The sequence below is a fragment of the Cynara cardunculus genome (genome assembly GCF_001531365.2).
Source record: "Cynara cardunculus var. scolymus isolate 2C chromosome LG 3, CcrdV1, whole genome shotgun sequence".
Lineage (NCBI taxonomy): Eukaryota > Viridiplantae > Streptophyta > Magnoliopsida > Asterales > Asteraceae > Cynara > Cynara cardunculus.
The window spans coordinates 35,636,984-35,651,047 of record NC_037530.1 but is presented as its reverse complement, the minus strand read 5'-3'; the positions used below and the strand labels follow the sequence as shown (position 1 = coordinate 35,651,047).

General features: G+C 30.3%; 1 protein-coding gene across 1 annotated transcript; it reads left to right on the top strand.

Annotated features, from left to right (window-relative positions):
• The first annotated feature begins 12,054 nt into the window (after positions 1-12,054).
• Positions 12,055-13,185, top strand: LOC112509197. The gene has a single exon (XM_025114050.1). It carries the CDS (start codon positions 12,304-12,306, stop codon positions 13,183-13,185), a length of 882 nt encoding a protein of 293 aa, XP_024969818.1. The 5' UTR covers positions 12,055-12,303.
• Positions 13,186-14,064: the final 879 nt, after the last annotated feature.

Below are 14,064 nucleotides of genomic sequence, written 5' to 3'. Positions count from 1 at the left end.
ATGATTAACACCCTCCACAATAAAAATGGTTAATCAACCTCTCATAATTACAAAAAAATGAACAAAATGAAAAATTATGATTGGTTGAATGAAGTTTTCATAGTTTTTACAAATTGAGTGGTTTATATATATATAGAGGGTTAGGTTCAAATAAAAACCAATTTTTCATTGTAAATCAAGGGATAAATTTTGACCATTAATCAAAATTAAAAAAAAAGGTTAAAACATAGAATGATTAATTAAGAAATGATTAAGGACAAAATTAGAATTACTTTCAAATTTGAATCACATGCCTACCATGTTTAACTTTTTATTTTATTTTTTTGACTAAAAAACTTTTACCATCTTAATTTTTGAACTAAATTATCTTAAAATTAATTAATATTTTTAATAAAAACAAATTACATAAAAAAATCGAGCATTTCATTTCTTCTATTTGACATTCTCAATATTTTTTTTTTATGTTTTTAACGTTTTTAATATTAAATACTATATATGTGTAATATCCATTATGAATATTTATGCACGTCCATATGATTACAACAACTCTTTAATATTCATACATTAATATTATATTCATCATGAATATACAACTTACAATAACATTCATAATGAATTGTTATGTATTCAACAAATCTTCATTACTCATACATCACTATGACATTCATCATCAATATACATTCATCATTACATTCATCAAATATATATATATATATGGGGGGTTCATGTGTATACAATAACTCTTTAGCATTCATACATCAATATAATACATACTATTCATCATGAATATTTACATATATTTACATGTATATAACAATTTTTCAACATTCATACATCCGTATGATATTCATCATGAATATACATTTTCACTGTAACATTCATCATTAATATACATACTATTCATCATGAATATTTATGTATGATCATGTGTATACAATGACTTTCTAGTATTTATATTAGTATGATATTTATCATAAATATTAATTTTCACCATAATATTCATCATGAATATATACTACAGTTTCAACTCTACATACTTTAGTTTTTCTTTCTTTCTTTATTAGGTTCTCAATTGATCTAGATGAGTTTCCGATTCGTCTCGGTAGATTTCCCGATCCATCTTGATAAAAAGTTAAGAGTGGTAGGTTATGGTTTTACACAAACAAACACACACCAAGTCAATGGATGAGTTTTTGATTAGTCTCGATTGGTGTAGATTGGTCCCAATGGGTTGTCGATCGATCTCTTAAATTTTAAAGTTTTTAGATGATAAATCTCATACATACATATCTATACTATATTATAAAACATTTGACCAGAACTCTTAAAAACCACTTTTTATGCTTAAAGTACTGTTTATTAATGCATAATACTTAAAACTCAAGATTGCAAGTGCATTGTGCGTAAGTACAACTTATTAAAGCTTCATATCTGAATTCGTGTAACTAACTGCAGATAAACATAATCAAATACATGATAAACATCTTATTTTAAATATAAAAAATCTAAAATATAATTAGGATAATCATTGAGTTCTAACAGAATACTTAATTATTATCTTTATAAAATATTATATTATTAAACCAAAAATAAATTATTTGAATTCGTGCAACTAACTACAGATAAACATAATCAAATACAAGATAAACATCTCATTTTAAAATATAAAAGATCTAAAATATAATTAGAATAATTATCGAGTTATAACGAAATAATCAATTATTATTTTTATAAGAAAATTATATTATTAAACCAAATATAAATTACTTCGTTATTTAACCTAAATTAAATTATAATAAACAAATTGAATTAAAAAATTACACAAAAAATATGAATTTTAAATAGTTAATTTGATACTAATATCGATATATTTTTGTCAAATTTTAACTATATTTTCAAGTTTATATTTTATTCAAAAATAAAAACATCATCGTTTTTTCAAAATTTCATAAGATCATACTATAACATCGACTGAGATAAATAATAAAATAAAATATTAAAATTAAAATATATCTCGCTCATTACTCGAGTATCCTTCTAATATATATATATATATATATATATATATATATATATATGTGTGTGTGTGTTACAGATTTTAATTCTAGTTAAATTAATATGTCATCCTAACATAATTTATGAAATGATATTATTTTTATTTTCTGATATATAAAATAAAATAAAAACAAAAAATAAAGAGTAAAAGACATATTGAAATATATTACTGGGCCTGACCAAACAAGAAAGAGACACGTCAACTTATCTTTTTGAAATTTTTTAATAATGAAAGTGGGCCACGTATGTAAGAAAAAGAGTACATTTTAGCATGAAAAATGAAGTAACGTTATTTCAGACATGATTGAGTTAGTGGGTTGAACTTTGATTATCAATGGTGGGTCCACTCTGTTTTAAAGGCCCAATAGTACTCCCATTTTATCTACGGATTATACCATCACTTCCTTAATTTTAACTTTTTCATTAAAAAATTAAATTTTATTCTTTTAAGTATATAATATTTATATACAACAAATGCAACAAATAAACTCATACACTCTACTCACCTGTGATGAAGTTTGAACCTTTGATCTTCTAGGAGGCCAAAGGTTACGATACCGCTAGGTCAAATGTTCTTTGGTTAAAATTTTAATTTTCTTCTACACTATTTTTAAATTATACAAAACTTTATTATTAGTTTTTTTTTACCATACTAAGGATCTGTTTATCAAATATTTATTTGGTAAGTGTTTACCGGTAAAATTCAACACTATTACATATTTACCGGGTACGATTTTAGTCCACCAAAAACGGTATCACATGCAACAATTTACCCGATAAGCGTTAACCGTGATAGGAGTTGTCACCATCATTTATTAGGTAAGACTCTCGGTCCTTACCTTCACTCTTACCCGGTAAGATTATTGGTCTTTGTCATATTCATTTAGTAAGGTAATGAATGATGCACTTATCGTCCACCGAATATGGTTGCATTGTCTTTCTAATTTTATTCAGACTCTTACAACTTTTTTCATATCCTGCGCCATTGAGATCTAACCCGACTACAACTGAGCCAACCTTTGCGTATTGATTGTCTTTAGTGTTTTAAAATAATTAACTCTGATTGATGTAGTTAATTTGTTTTTTATTCCGTTTTAGATTTTTTTTTTTCAAAAATAGGATAATTTTCAAAAACCTTTGCAAAAATATGATATTTTGCAAATGAATTTATAAATATTAGAAGGGTATTCGTGCAATGTAAAGAGATAAATCTCGATTTAATGTTTTATTTAATTCTTTGTCTTTCTCGATGTTATAATATGATTTTATGTGTTTTTAAGAAAGCGATAATGATTTTATTTTTGAATGAAATATAAATTTGAAAAAATTATATCAATGTTAGTATCAAATTAACTATTTAAAAGTTCTCATTTTTTGTGTAATTTCTTTTATTTATTTTTTGTTATAATTTAATTTAAGTTTAATAATAAAATAATTTATTTTTGGTTTAATAATATAACATTTTATAAAGATAATAGATAAATATTCTGTTACAACTAAATGATTACCCTAATTATATTTTAGAATTTTTATATTTAAAATAAGATGTTTATCTTGTATTTAATTATGTTTATTTGCAGTTAGTTATACGAATTCAGACATGGAGCTCTAATAAGTTATACTTACGCGCAATCTACTTGTAATCCTGAACTTTAAGTAACACACATTAGTAAACAATATTTTATGCATAAAAAATGGTTATTAAACTTTTTATCAAATATTTTATAATATACTATATAAATAAGATTTCTCAACCTATATATATATATATATATATATATATACACACACACACACTCCTAGACCCCTTTTAATTTTTAAACATTGTCCTGTTTCAACCTTTCTTTTTTCTATTTCTATATTACAATTAAATTTATATAAAATATAACAAGTGTGTATCATAAAATAAATAAAATAAAAAAATAAAAAAATAAAGAGGTGTAAAAGAGAAATATTTGAAAAATAAAAGGGGTGTAAATGAAAAAAAAATATTAAAAAATAACCCACAACCCTATTTCACAAAATCATTTAAAACAACTGCAAAAATCCCCCGTTTTAGAGGTAGATTAGGAAAAAGGAGAGATGATAGTGACGTTTTTCTTCTCTTGTTTTTGTTCTGTTACGTTTTGTAATATTTTCATTATACACCATCATTCATCTTTTACTGAGTTATTTGTCATGTATTCATATAACAAACAAGAAACAGTTGAATGGTTTGTTTTGTGATGATCTCTTGAATTTTGTTTTTGGATAACCTGTCAAATTATAGGTGGTGTACTGCTAAAGAAATTGCTTCTATTGAATTCATTGCAGATCATCGTCTTCAGTATGAAGCTCGGTACCTATGCCTTCCTCTTAATACCTTGTGTTGATTGATGCTCTTAAGTCCGTTAGCTTGGTTATCAAGACGTCTAAATGACAACCAATTGTATTTTTTACTGGTATCTTTCCTCAACAAAATACTGTATTTTTTGGCAAAAATAGATAAAATTGTATATGTTTGTAATTAAATCATTTATTAGCAACACACCACCTTGTTTTTATTCCCTCCAAGTGTTATATGGAAACTCCAATACTATGATATTGACATAGTAGTTAAAAGATTCATAACCAGGTGTCAAGGTCGCCTCAAAAATTGGTACTTGAGTCTTGAAGAGTATCGTCAACTACAAATCCAACAATCTAAGTCACCCGAAGAACTCATACATAAAATCTATGTTGTTTTTTTTAAAACAATTATGTATCTATGATATGTGGTAAACGATTAGTTATTGTTTTTTAATGTTTAATTACAAAATAATTTATCGTTTTAACTTTTATCTGAATTAAGTATTGAATAAAAAATAGTTGTCTGTTAAATGTTTTTAAGAAAATTATATATATGACAAATACTTACATACACTCCTTATTTTTATACTGAATGACAAAAACATCACCTTCTAAAACTATTTAAATAGAATATAATGGCAAGAACTTTTTGTTGAAAATATGGGTTTGTTGATGAGGTACTATTTGTTTTCTTTCCTAACGTATAATCAAGAAAAGAGTTGAATTTTTTTCTATAAAGTTACCATTTTGTCCTTTAATTCCGCACATGGAGTAAGGAATCAGGTAAATTGCTGGTGATTTTAATACCATCAATAAGTTTTGATCCAATTGTGATTCACTCGAGATTGATAAGGTGATGAGTCAAACCATGTGAGTTAGGAGGTGTGGAGTGCATACTCACTAATGTTGTCTCTCATCATTGATCGTCACAAGGCACGAGTCGAGGGGCCGCACCCCTTGTCGGGTCCTAGGGGCAGCGCAGAGGTTTACTTAGGAACTTTAAGTTTCAAAATGTTGTGCATGAGTTTCAAAAGATAGGAAACCTTCTTGAAAGTGTTCCTGGACTTGGTAGAAATTTGCCTACATATTGTTCATAACCTTTGATCCTTCTAAGGAGCGTTTTTAGTTGGGAGGGACATGTTTAGAAAAGAAAATTTGACTTTCTATATAAAGCTTCCCCTAGAAGCTTACTGGATAAATCACTTTCTATATCATTAAGCCACTGCGAAACAATCATGCATAGTTGAGCGATAAGTTGTTAATCCCATTAAGCTTATTAAGCTGCTAACAAATAGGCTCTTAGACTTTAGTCATTAAACCTGTAACTTTTTGAGTTATACGTTTTGCTTACTATGACAGTAATTTGAATGTAATTTACTATTTTAGTTAAAAACTAATTATAGTTTTCTTTATTTTTTAAGTTTCATATATTAAAATAAAGTTTCTATATTGCTAATTTCAATTTGAAAAAGAGAAAACTAGAAAAAAAGAAAGCACAATCTTAATCCAAGATTTATCCTTTTATCATTCTATATTTTATGTCCCTCCATCGTATTTTTTTAATTATAATTAATAAAAATTAACATGGAGATGAGACACTTAGCTTGACTAAGTTTCAAACTCTTTAAAAAATCGCATATTTCGTTGGCTTAAAAAAATAGACTTAGGGGCATTTTTTATTATTTTCGCACGAGACATCAAAAATCTTATGACCGACCCTGGTTAGCAACTATTTCATTCCAACATCAATCTCAAATTCATTATTCCAACAAACATAAAAAAGAACTAGAAATGACTCGATCATTCTAAAAGAATGAAAAATACAAGTATACCCTTTATATTTGTTTTTCTCACTTCTCTTTATGACTTATGAAAGTACGATAATGGTGTGATAACAATAAAATTATATAGCTGTTTTTCTCAATAGGTTGTGATCGTCCCTATAATGATATGGGTTTTTTTTATCACATGTGATAAAATGTATATGAAATTGTGACTGTTAATTTTTTTAATTAGATTATAGTTACTCGTACATGTTGATTTGAGTTTAATGTGGATTAGTAATATGTAGCTTGGGAATCTTGATGTTGTCGAACCCAATAGTTTAATAATTGAGAATTTTGATGTTTATCACATGATAAACATCCCAATTTGAGGCAACACAACCTATCTTGTCAGTTACTACCAAGTTTATTACATTTTTTTGCCAGACTTTGAATTCCACAGAGGCAGGGTAATTAGTCCTGGCTTTCTTTAGAATCTCGTCAAAATCACTCTTCAACTTATTGAAGATGTGTTCGACCTCATCCAAATATCTCTGCACAAACCCACAAACAAATGACATGTGAAGGTATTTGAAAAGTAGCGATTTTATTTGTTACTTTATGAAAATCAGGTGATAACTATGGTGGATATATGTGATAAGTAAGCTATGATAATCATGCGTTAAGTAAGATAATATTAATTGGTTCAAAACATTGATTTGATTAAAATATAAAACAATGCAAATAAGTGTGTGCCATCCTCTTTACCTTAATGTCACTTTCTTCGTTTTCTCTTGAGCTATCATCACGTTGTGCATCAACAAATAGTTCTACAACATCCCCAATCCCGAAACCACCGCTAGAAATTTCTATTGCTTCTCGTCTTCTTAAAATGTCCATTGACCAACTTGCAATGCATGGTTTTTCGCGTATGATGTGCATAGAATCACATTGAATGGTGTCGACGTACAAAAAGCTTCATTTAAAAATGCAAGAAGTGAATAACAATTTATATTTCGTGATTATTCATTCATAATAAATAGCCATATATATTAAAATGTGATACATGGACATATCGTCAATGTAGCTAACAGGTCACTGTAGTAACACTCTATCGGGTCTGCCTTCCATGTGGTTTTGCTTATCTTTAAACATTTGAAGACATAATCACACAATCGATTTATGCGAAACAACTCTTTTGTGATAGATATGAAAGAACGCTTAGTCACAAATGCCGTTCGATTTGCATTGCCCCATTATATTGCAAAAGACCATTATGAAGTCTAGCTTGAAATTCTAATCAACATTATCTGAGATGATAATCTCGCTTAGTACATCTGTTACACGTAAGGTCTGTTTTGAATATCGGCTCAGATAATGTTGATTGGAATTTCAATCTAAACTTCATAATGGTCTTCTGCGATGTAATGGGGCAATGCAAATCGAACGGCATTTGTGACCTAAGCGCTCTTTCACACCTATCACAAAAGAATTGTTTCGCAGAAATCGATTGGTGTGATTATGTCTTCAAATGTTTAAAGATAAGCAAAACCACATGAAAGACAGGCCCAATAGAGTGTCACTACAGTGGCTCGTTAACTACATTGACGGTATGTCCATGTATCACATTTTAATATATATGGCTATTTATTATGAATGGATAATCACGAAATGTAAATTGTGACCGAAATTTTATTTCTTGCACTTTTAAATGAAGCTTTGGTACGTCGACACCATTCAATGTGATTCTGTACACATCATACGCAAAAGACCATGCATTGCAAGTTGGTCAATGAACATTTTAAGAAGACGAGAAGCAATAGAAATTTTTACCGATGGTTTCGGGATTTGGGATGTTGTAGAACTATTTGTTGATGCACAACGTGATGATAGCTCAAGAGAAAACGAAGACAGTGACATTAAGGTAAAGAGGATGGCACGCACTTATTTGCATTGTTTTATATTTTAATCAAATCAATGTTTTGAACCAATTAATATTATCTTACTTATCGCATGATTATCATAGCTTATTTATCACATATATCCACCATAGTTATCACATGATTTTCATAAAGTAACAAATTAAATCACTACTTTTCAAATACCTTCACATGTCATTTGTTTGTGGGTTTGTGTAGAGATATTTAGATAAGGTCGAACACACCTTCAATAAGTTGAAGACAGTGATGAGTGATTTCGACGAGATTTTAGAAGGTCAGGACTAATTACCCTGCCTCCGTGGAATTCAAAGTATGACAAAAAAAGATAATAGACTTGATAGTAACTGACAAGATAGACTGTGATGCCTCAAATTGGGATATTTATCACTTGTGATAAACATCAAAATTCTCAATTACTAAACTACTGGGTTCGACAACATCAAGATTCCCAAGCTACATATTACTACTACATTAAACTCAAATCAACATGTACGACAACTATAATCTAATAAAAAATTTAACAGTCACAATTCCATGTACCTTTTATCACATGTGATAAAAAACACATATCATCATAGGCACGATCACAACCAATTCAAAAAAAAACTATATAATTTTATTGTTATCACACTATTATCGTACCTTTATCACCATTATCATAATTGTCTCTAAAAAACAATCTTCAGAAAAGCCCTCGGAATCGTCGTTCGAATAACTCGATCACGTACAAGCTTCCTTACCTACAGCATTCGAATCCTCTATTCTACATCGGAAAAAAAATACTATGAACCTTCAGGTATGATGGGAAGAAAATGATAGAAGAAAGTGATACACATTCAGTTGAACGTGATCAATCCCAAGCAAAAAGGATGGGGTAATTTTAAATAATTAAAGTAAAAATTATAAAAAATACCTAATTATATTACTTGCCTTATTGACTTATTTGTATTTACTATAGTTTAAATTATTGATTAAAAAAAAGTTTAAGGTTAGTAGATTGTTCTCGCATTCTAGTAAATCACAGGGGTTCTCATTTGAACCTCCACCTATATATATATATATATATATTGAATTTATATAATGATCTATAAATAAAGTTACATTATATATAGAAAATGGAAAGTGATGTTTTTGTAGGAACCTCATTGTGGAGTTTTATTTTCTTGTTTTGTTGATTTGATAGGGAAAATTATAGAAATTGAGGTTTTTAGAGGTTCCACCACTGTGGATGCTCTAGGCCACCTTGATAGAAAAGATAAGAAATTTAATCCCCAAGGAAAAAATAAATAAAATGGATTGTTCTCCGATAAGATCCTCTCATCCCCGGCCCTCATTTCGCACTCCATCCCCCGCGGACTTCATCTCTACTCATTGCTTGTACCATCTTATTCGCGAGCTCTTACTTACTGGCATTGAAACCCATCTCCCCTATCGATGGGAATTTGGGCAGTTCTTGAAGAAGAAATAGTATGAACAATGAGATTTTTGTCTTAGATTGATGACCAAAAATTTCTCATTTGCTCGTGCTCTTCCTGATCAATTACTACATGATTCATATTTTCTTGAGTAATCTCTTGCACACACTTTTTAATGCCTACAGTGGCTGAAATATTTTCAGTTTGAGTAGAGATTTGTGACTCAGAAAGAGGTTAAAGATAGAACCCTTAGCCGGATCCAATGACTATTAAAACAAATCTAAACAAACTATAGGATGTTTAGAGATTTTACCTTTCAAATTTGTCTGGGTTTTGACGGAGCATCTTAGAAATTAAAGTAGATTTCTTGTACGTGAATCCACACAAGAACATGCTACTATCTTCCACCAGGTGCTAGCCCAAAACCCAAGATGAACGACAAAGAAAGAAGAAAGCAAGAGTTTGAATTCAACCAAGAAAACAGATCAATCTTGCTCTTTAAGTTCTGTATTCTATAATTAAGATAATTACCCCATACTCCTAACCTAAAATTCAGAAAAAAGTATAGAACAAAATCCAAGCTCCATAGAAGCAATTGATGGGTTTTCTTGAATGAGTACTAAAAGAGAAAAGCTTTCAAAATCCAAGCTCCGCAAAAGCAAATGAGTGGTTGTTTTCTTCTTTACATTGTTTGCAGACAATTTTGTTGTGAGAGAGGGTAATCGAGTGAGGCTAATGAAACTATTTGCAAATGGGATTGAAAGATTTGGGTTTGGGAAGAAGAGGGGAAGCTTGGTGGATAAGACTTGCTGCTGTAGATTGCTGCCGCAGAAGTGTTGTCGGAGATAAGGAGCCAAGAGGAGGGTAGTGAGAAGAGGGGTACGGGAAATTTTTTTAATTGTTTAATATTTAAAATACAAAATAATATATATATATATATATATATATATACACTAGAAGTGTACTCGCGCAATGCAGCGAGATACATCGTGATTTTAATATTTAATTTTATTATTTATCTCAGYYGATGTTATAATATGGTTTTATGTGATTTTGAGAAAACGATGGTGTTTTTATTTTTGAATAAAATATATGTTTGAAGATATCATAAAAATTTGACAAAAATATATCGATATTAGTATCAAATTAACTATTTGAAATTCCTCATTTCTTGTGTAATTTTTTAATTCAATTTTTTAATAATTTAATTTATATACAATAATGAAATAATTTATTTTTGGTTTAATAATATAATATTTTATAAAGATAATAATTATTTATTTTGTTGGAACTCGATAATTATTCTAATTATATTTTAGATTTTTTATATTTTAAAATGAGATAATAATTAAGTATTCTGTTAGAACTTAATGATTATCCTAATTATATTTTAGATTTTTTATATTTAAAATGAGATGTTTATCCTGTATTTGATTGTGTTTATTTGCAGTTAATTACACGAATTCAGATATGGGATGAAATCGGATAGAAATGAACGGGTTTAAGAGTTTTTAAGAGTTTAAGAGTTTTAAGAGTTTTTAAAAGTTTTAGTCAAATGCTTTATAATATAGTATAGATATATATATCTTTATAAAATATATTTTTTTAATTGAAAATAAAAGTAAAGGTAAAATGACCAAATTTCTCCTGATTTAATGGATCTTTATACGAAGTCAGTCAAGGAACGACAACAACAACAAATTGCGAACCACAATAACGAAAAAACTAATTTCAAAACCACAGTGACAAAAAAAAGTAATTTTGAAACCGCAGGGACGGAAGTATCAATTTTTGACAAACTACAGTGAGGAAGGATCAAATGATCAATACAGTGAGGAAAAAGTCGATTTTTAACAAACCACAGTGACGAAAGTATCGATTTTTGACAAACCACAGTGACGAAAGTATCGATTTTTGACAAACCACAGAAACAAAAAAGGTACTCTACTCTAAAAAATCTTATATCTTGCATTCTTGGCCGTTTACCAAACACTTACCCGGTAAATGCTTACCAGTAAAATTTAACACTATTATTTACTTGGCGGGTAAAATTTTAGTCCACCAAAACGACATCATATGAAACAATTTACCCAGTAAGCGCTTACCGTGGTAAGAGTCGTCGCCCTCACTTACCGGGTAAGACTCTTGGTCTTTGTCTCGCTCTTACCGTGTAAGATTTTTGGTCCTTATCATATTCATCCGGTGAGGTAATGTTACTTGGTAAGCGCTTACCTGGGTAAGCATTTGGTAAACGGCCCCTAAATAAATTTAAAAAGAAATTACATAAAAAGTTCCCAGAAATGATGTGGTTATACATTGAACTTGATCAATTTATCCTTGATGAACATATGAATATTTGTCAAAACTATAACATGGAGAAATATCCTGTTCTATGAAAACGTGTGAAATTTGAAAGCGCCAAATTTTAAAAAATTGGCCTAAACATGGCACGGAATTAAATTATTGGGTAGAAATTGAATTCCTTAACTAAATAGGTACCTTAAATGATAGAGAAAATCTCTCCTTAATATTATATTCAATGCCTTTCTAAATATCTTGCATTAAAGATGAAACTATCTTGAAAAATAAAACTAAGGGAGCGTAAGATTGCACATTGTGTTTTCTTCAAAACTAGAGATATAATCAATTCATCACCCATTATATTTGCTTAATTATGTCCTAGTTTTAATCCATGCAATGATTGTTTCCATTTATATCAGATCTCATGCATTTAACTCTCTCTTTATTTAAACAGGCATGATTTCCATCTCATCTCCAGATTGCTCTCCATCTGTTTGAATAATGGAAGAGCATAAAACAGAGCCATGTCCGTCTGAGGCTTCCAGCATATCGGCAGAAGGAGAAAGCTTGAAGAATAAGACGTTGGATAGCAAAGTCTTAGCAGAGGGTTCCAGGGCTTTCCTTGATGTCAAACTCTCAAATGTAGAAGAAGATAAGAATTTAGAGCTCAAGCTGTTTAACCCCTTAAGGGTGGCGCCAGAGGGGGAAAGTGAGTCTTCGAAGGAGGAAACTCAAGAAAAGTCTAGGGTTTTCTCTTGCAACTACTGCAAGAGAAAGTTTTCAACCTCTCAAGCCCTAGGAGGTCACCAAAATGCCCATAAACAGGAGCGGCAAATTGCTAAAAGACGGCAGATGGAGGTTCCGCCTTATGGCCACCTAGTGCCACCACCACCACATTATGGCAATTTTACCTACTACCCTTCGTTCCCATATTTGACTAATGCCTCAGTCAGCACCAATAGGTCATCACTCGGGATTAATAATGAATCATTCATCCAAAGACCCTCTTCCTGGTCAACCTCACAGCTTAATTATCCGTTTGCCACAGTAGGGCATCATGACCAATTCACCATGAGATTACCCTATTTTGATAGGCCAAAGATGTTGGAGAGTTTTCAAAGAAACAGCACAACCAGTAGTGGCTATTATGGTTCTCCGCTAGGAGCAACAGCTTCTTCCTCTTCTAAATTAGACAGTGGCACAGGAGTGGCTCGCGATTTTTTTGGAGTTTCTTGTGGAAATGGCAATCCAAGTGCTACACTTAACAAGGGAATTGAAGAAGAAATTAGTGCCAATAATCTTTTGGCACAGATAGGTGTGGTTCATCCTGAACACAATCAAGATGAATCCACTGTGGGTCTTGATTTAAATCTCAAACTTTAATCATTATTATTGTCTTCAAAAGGTAGACATGTAAGACAACGGCGACGAGGAAAACATGATTTGTGCAGAGAGAGATACCTTCATATTACAGGAAAAGGCTTGAAAAATATCCATGGAAAATCATTGTTTAATGTATTTGTGTTTTAATTAATTTATGATTTTTCTATAATATCAATCAGGAGTCTGAACTGGAGAGATGTTGAGGTCTAAATATGGCTGCATGTACTGGAAATTCTATAATCCCTAATTCCCTATTAAACCCATCTAGTTTTTGGCAAATGCATACCAGTAGTCAAATGCCGAGTTTTATTTCTGAAGATCTATTGGAGATTGATGAATATGGCCTGGAAGAACCAGTGTGTGGCAGACTAATCTAAGAATGGGGGTGTCCAAGCTGTGAAGAAGGGGCATGTAACAGGCCATCACTGATCCCAGGTGGGTCTTATTGAGTTTATAACAACATTAAAGATATTTTTGAAAAGATTGCATCTCATGTTGAAGAGAACCTCTTGTTTCTTACGTTAGGAATGCGGGTATGGTATTTTTGTCAAAATGGTCCCATATATATGATGATATGTATGCAAGTGATTTCTGAAACTTATGATGTTTTTAGAGAATGTTTGTAGGCTGTGAAATGATGGATTAGTCAAGATTTTGGAAGAGTGGAATAAGGGAATTGTGAAGTTTCTTGATTGAAATCCCAGCTGCTACTTTTAAGTTTTAAGGTTGAACAAGAACGTGTGGATAGGGGAATAATGGGTAAGATTTTGGATAAAAGTGGGATGGAATGGACCGGTAAGTGTATAGTCCAACATGCTGCTGGCCTTTCCATGGCCGCTCTACCCATTGCAGCAAGTTTGGATTTCTGAGTATTTGAGT

Coding starts and splice junctions, on each gene's coding strand:
- LOC112509197 (XM_025114050.1), top strand. CDS start 12,304: ATGGAAGAGCATAAAACAGAGCCATGTCCGTCTGAGGCTTCCAGCATA.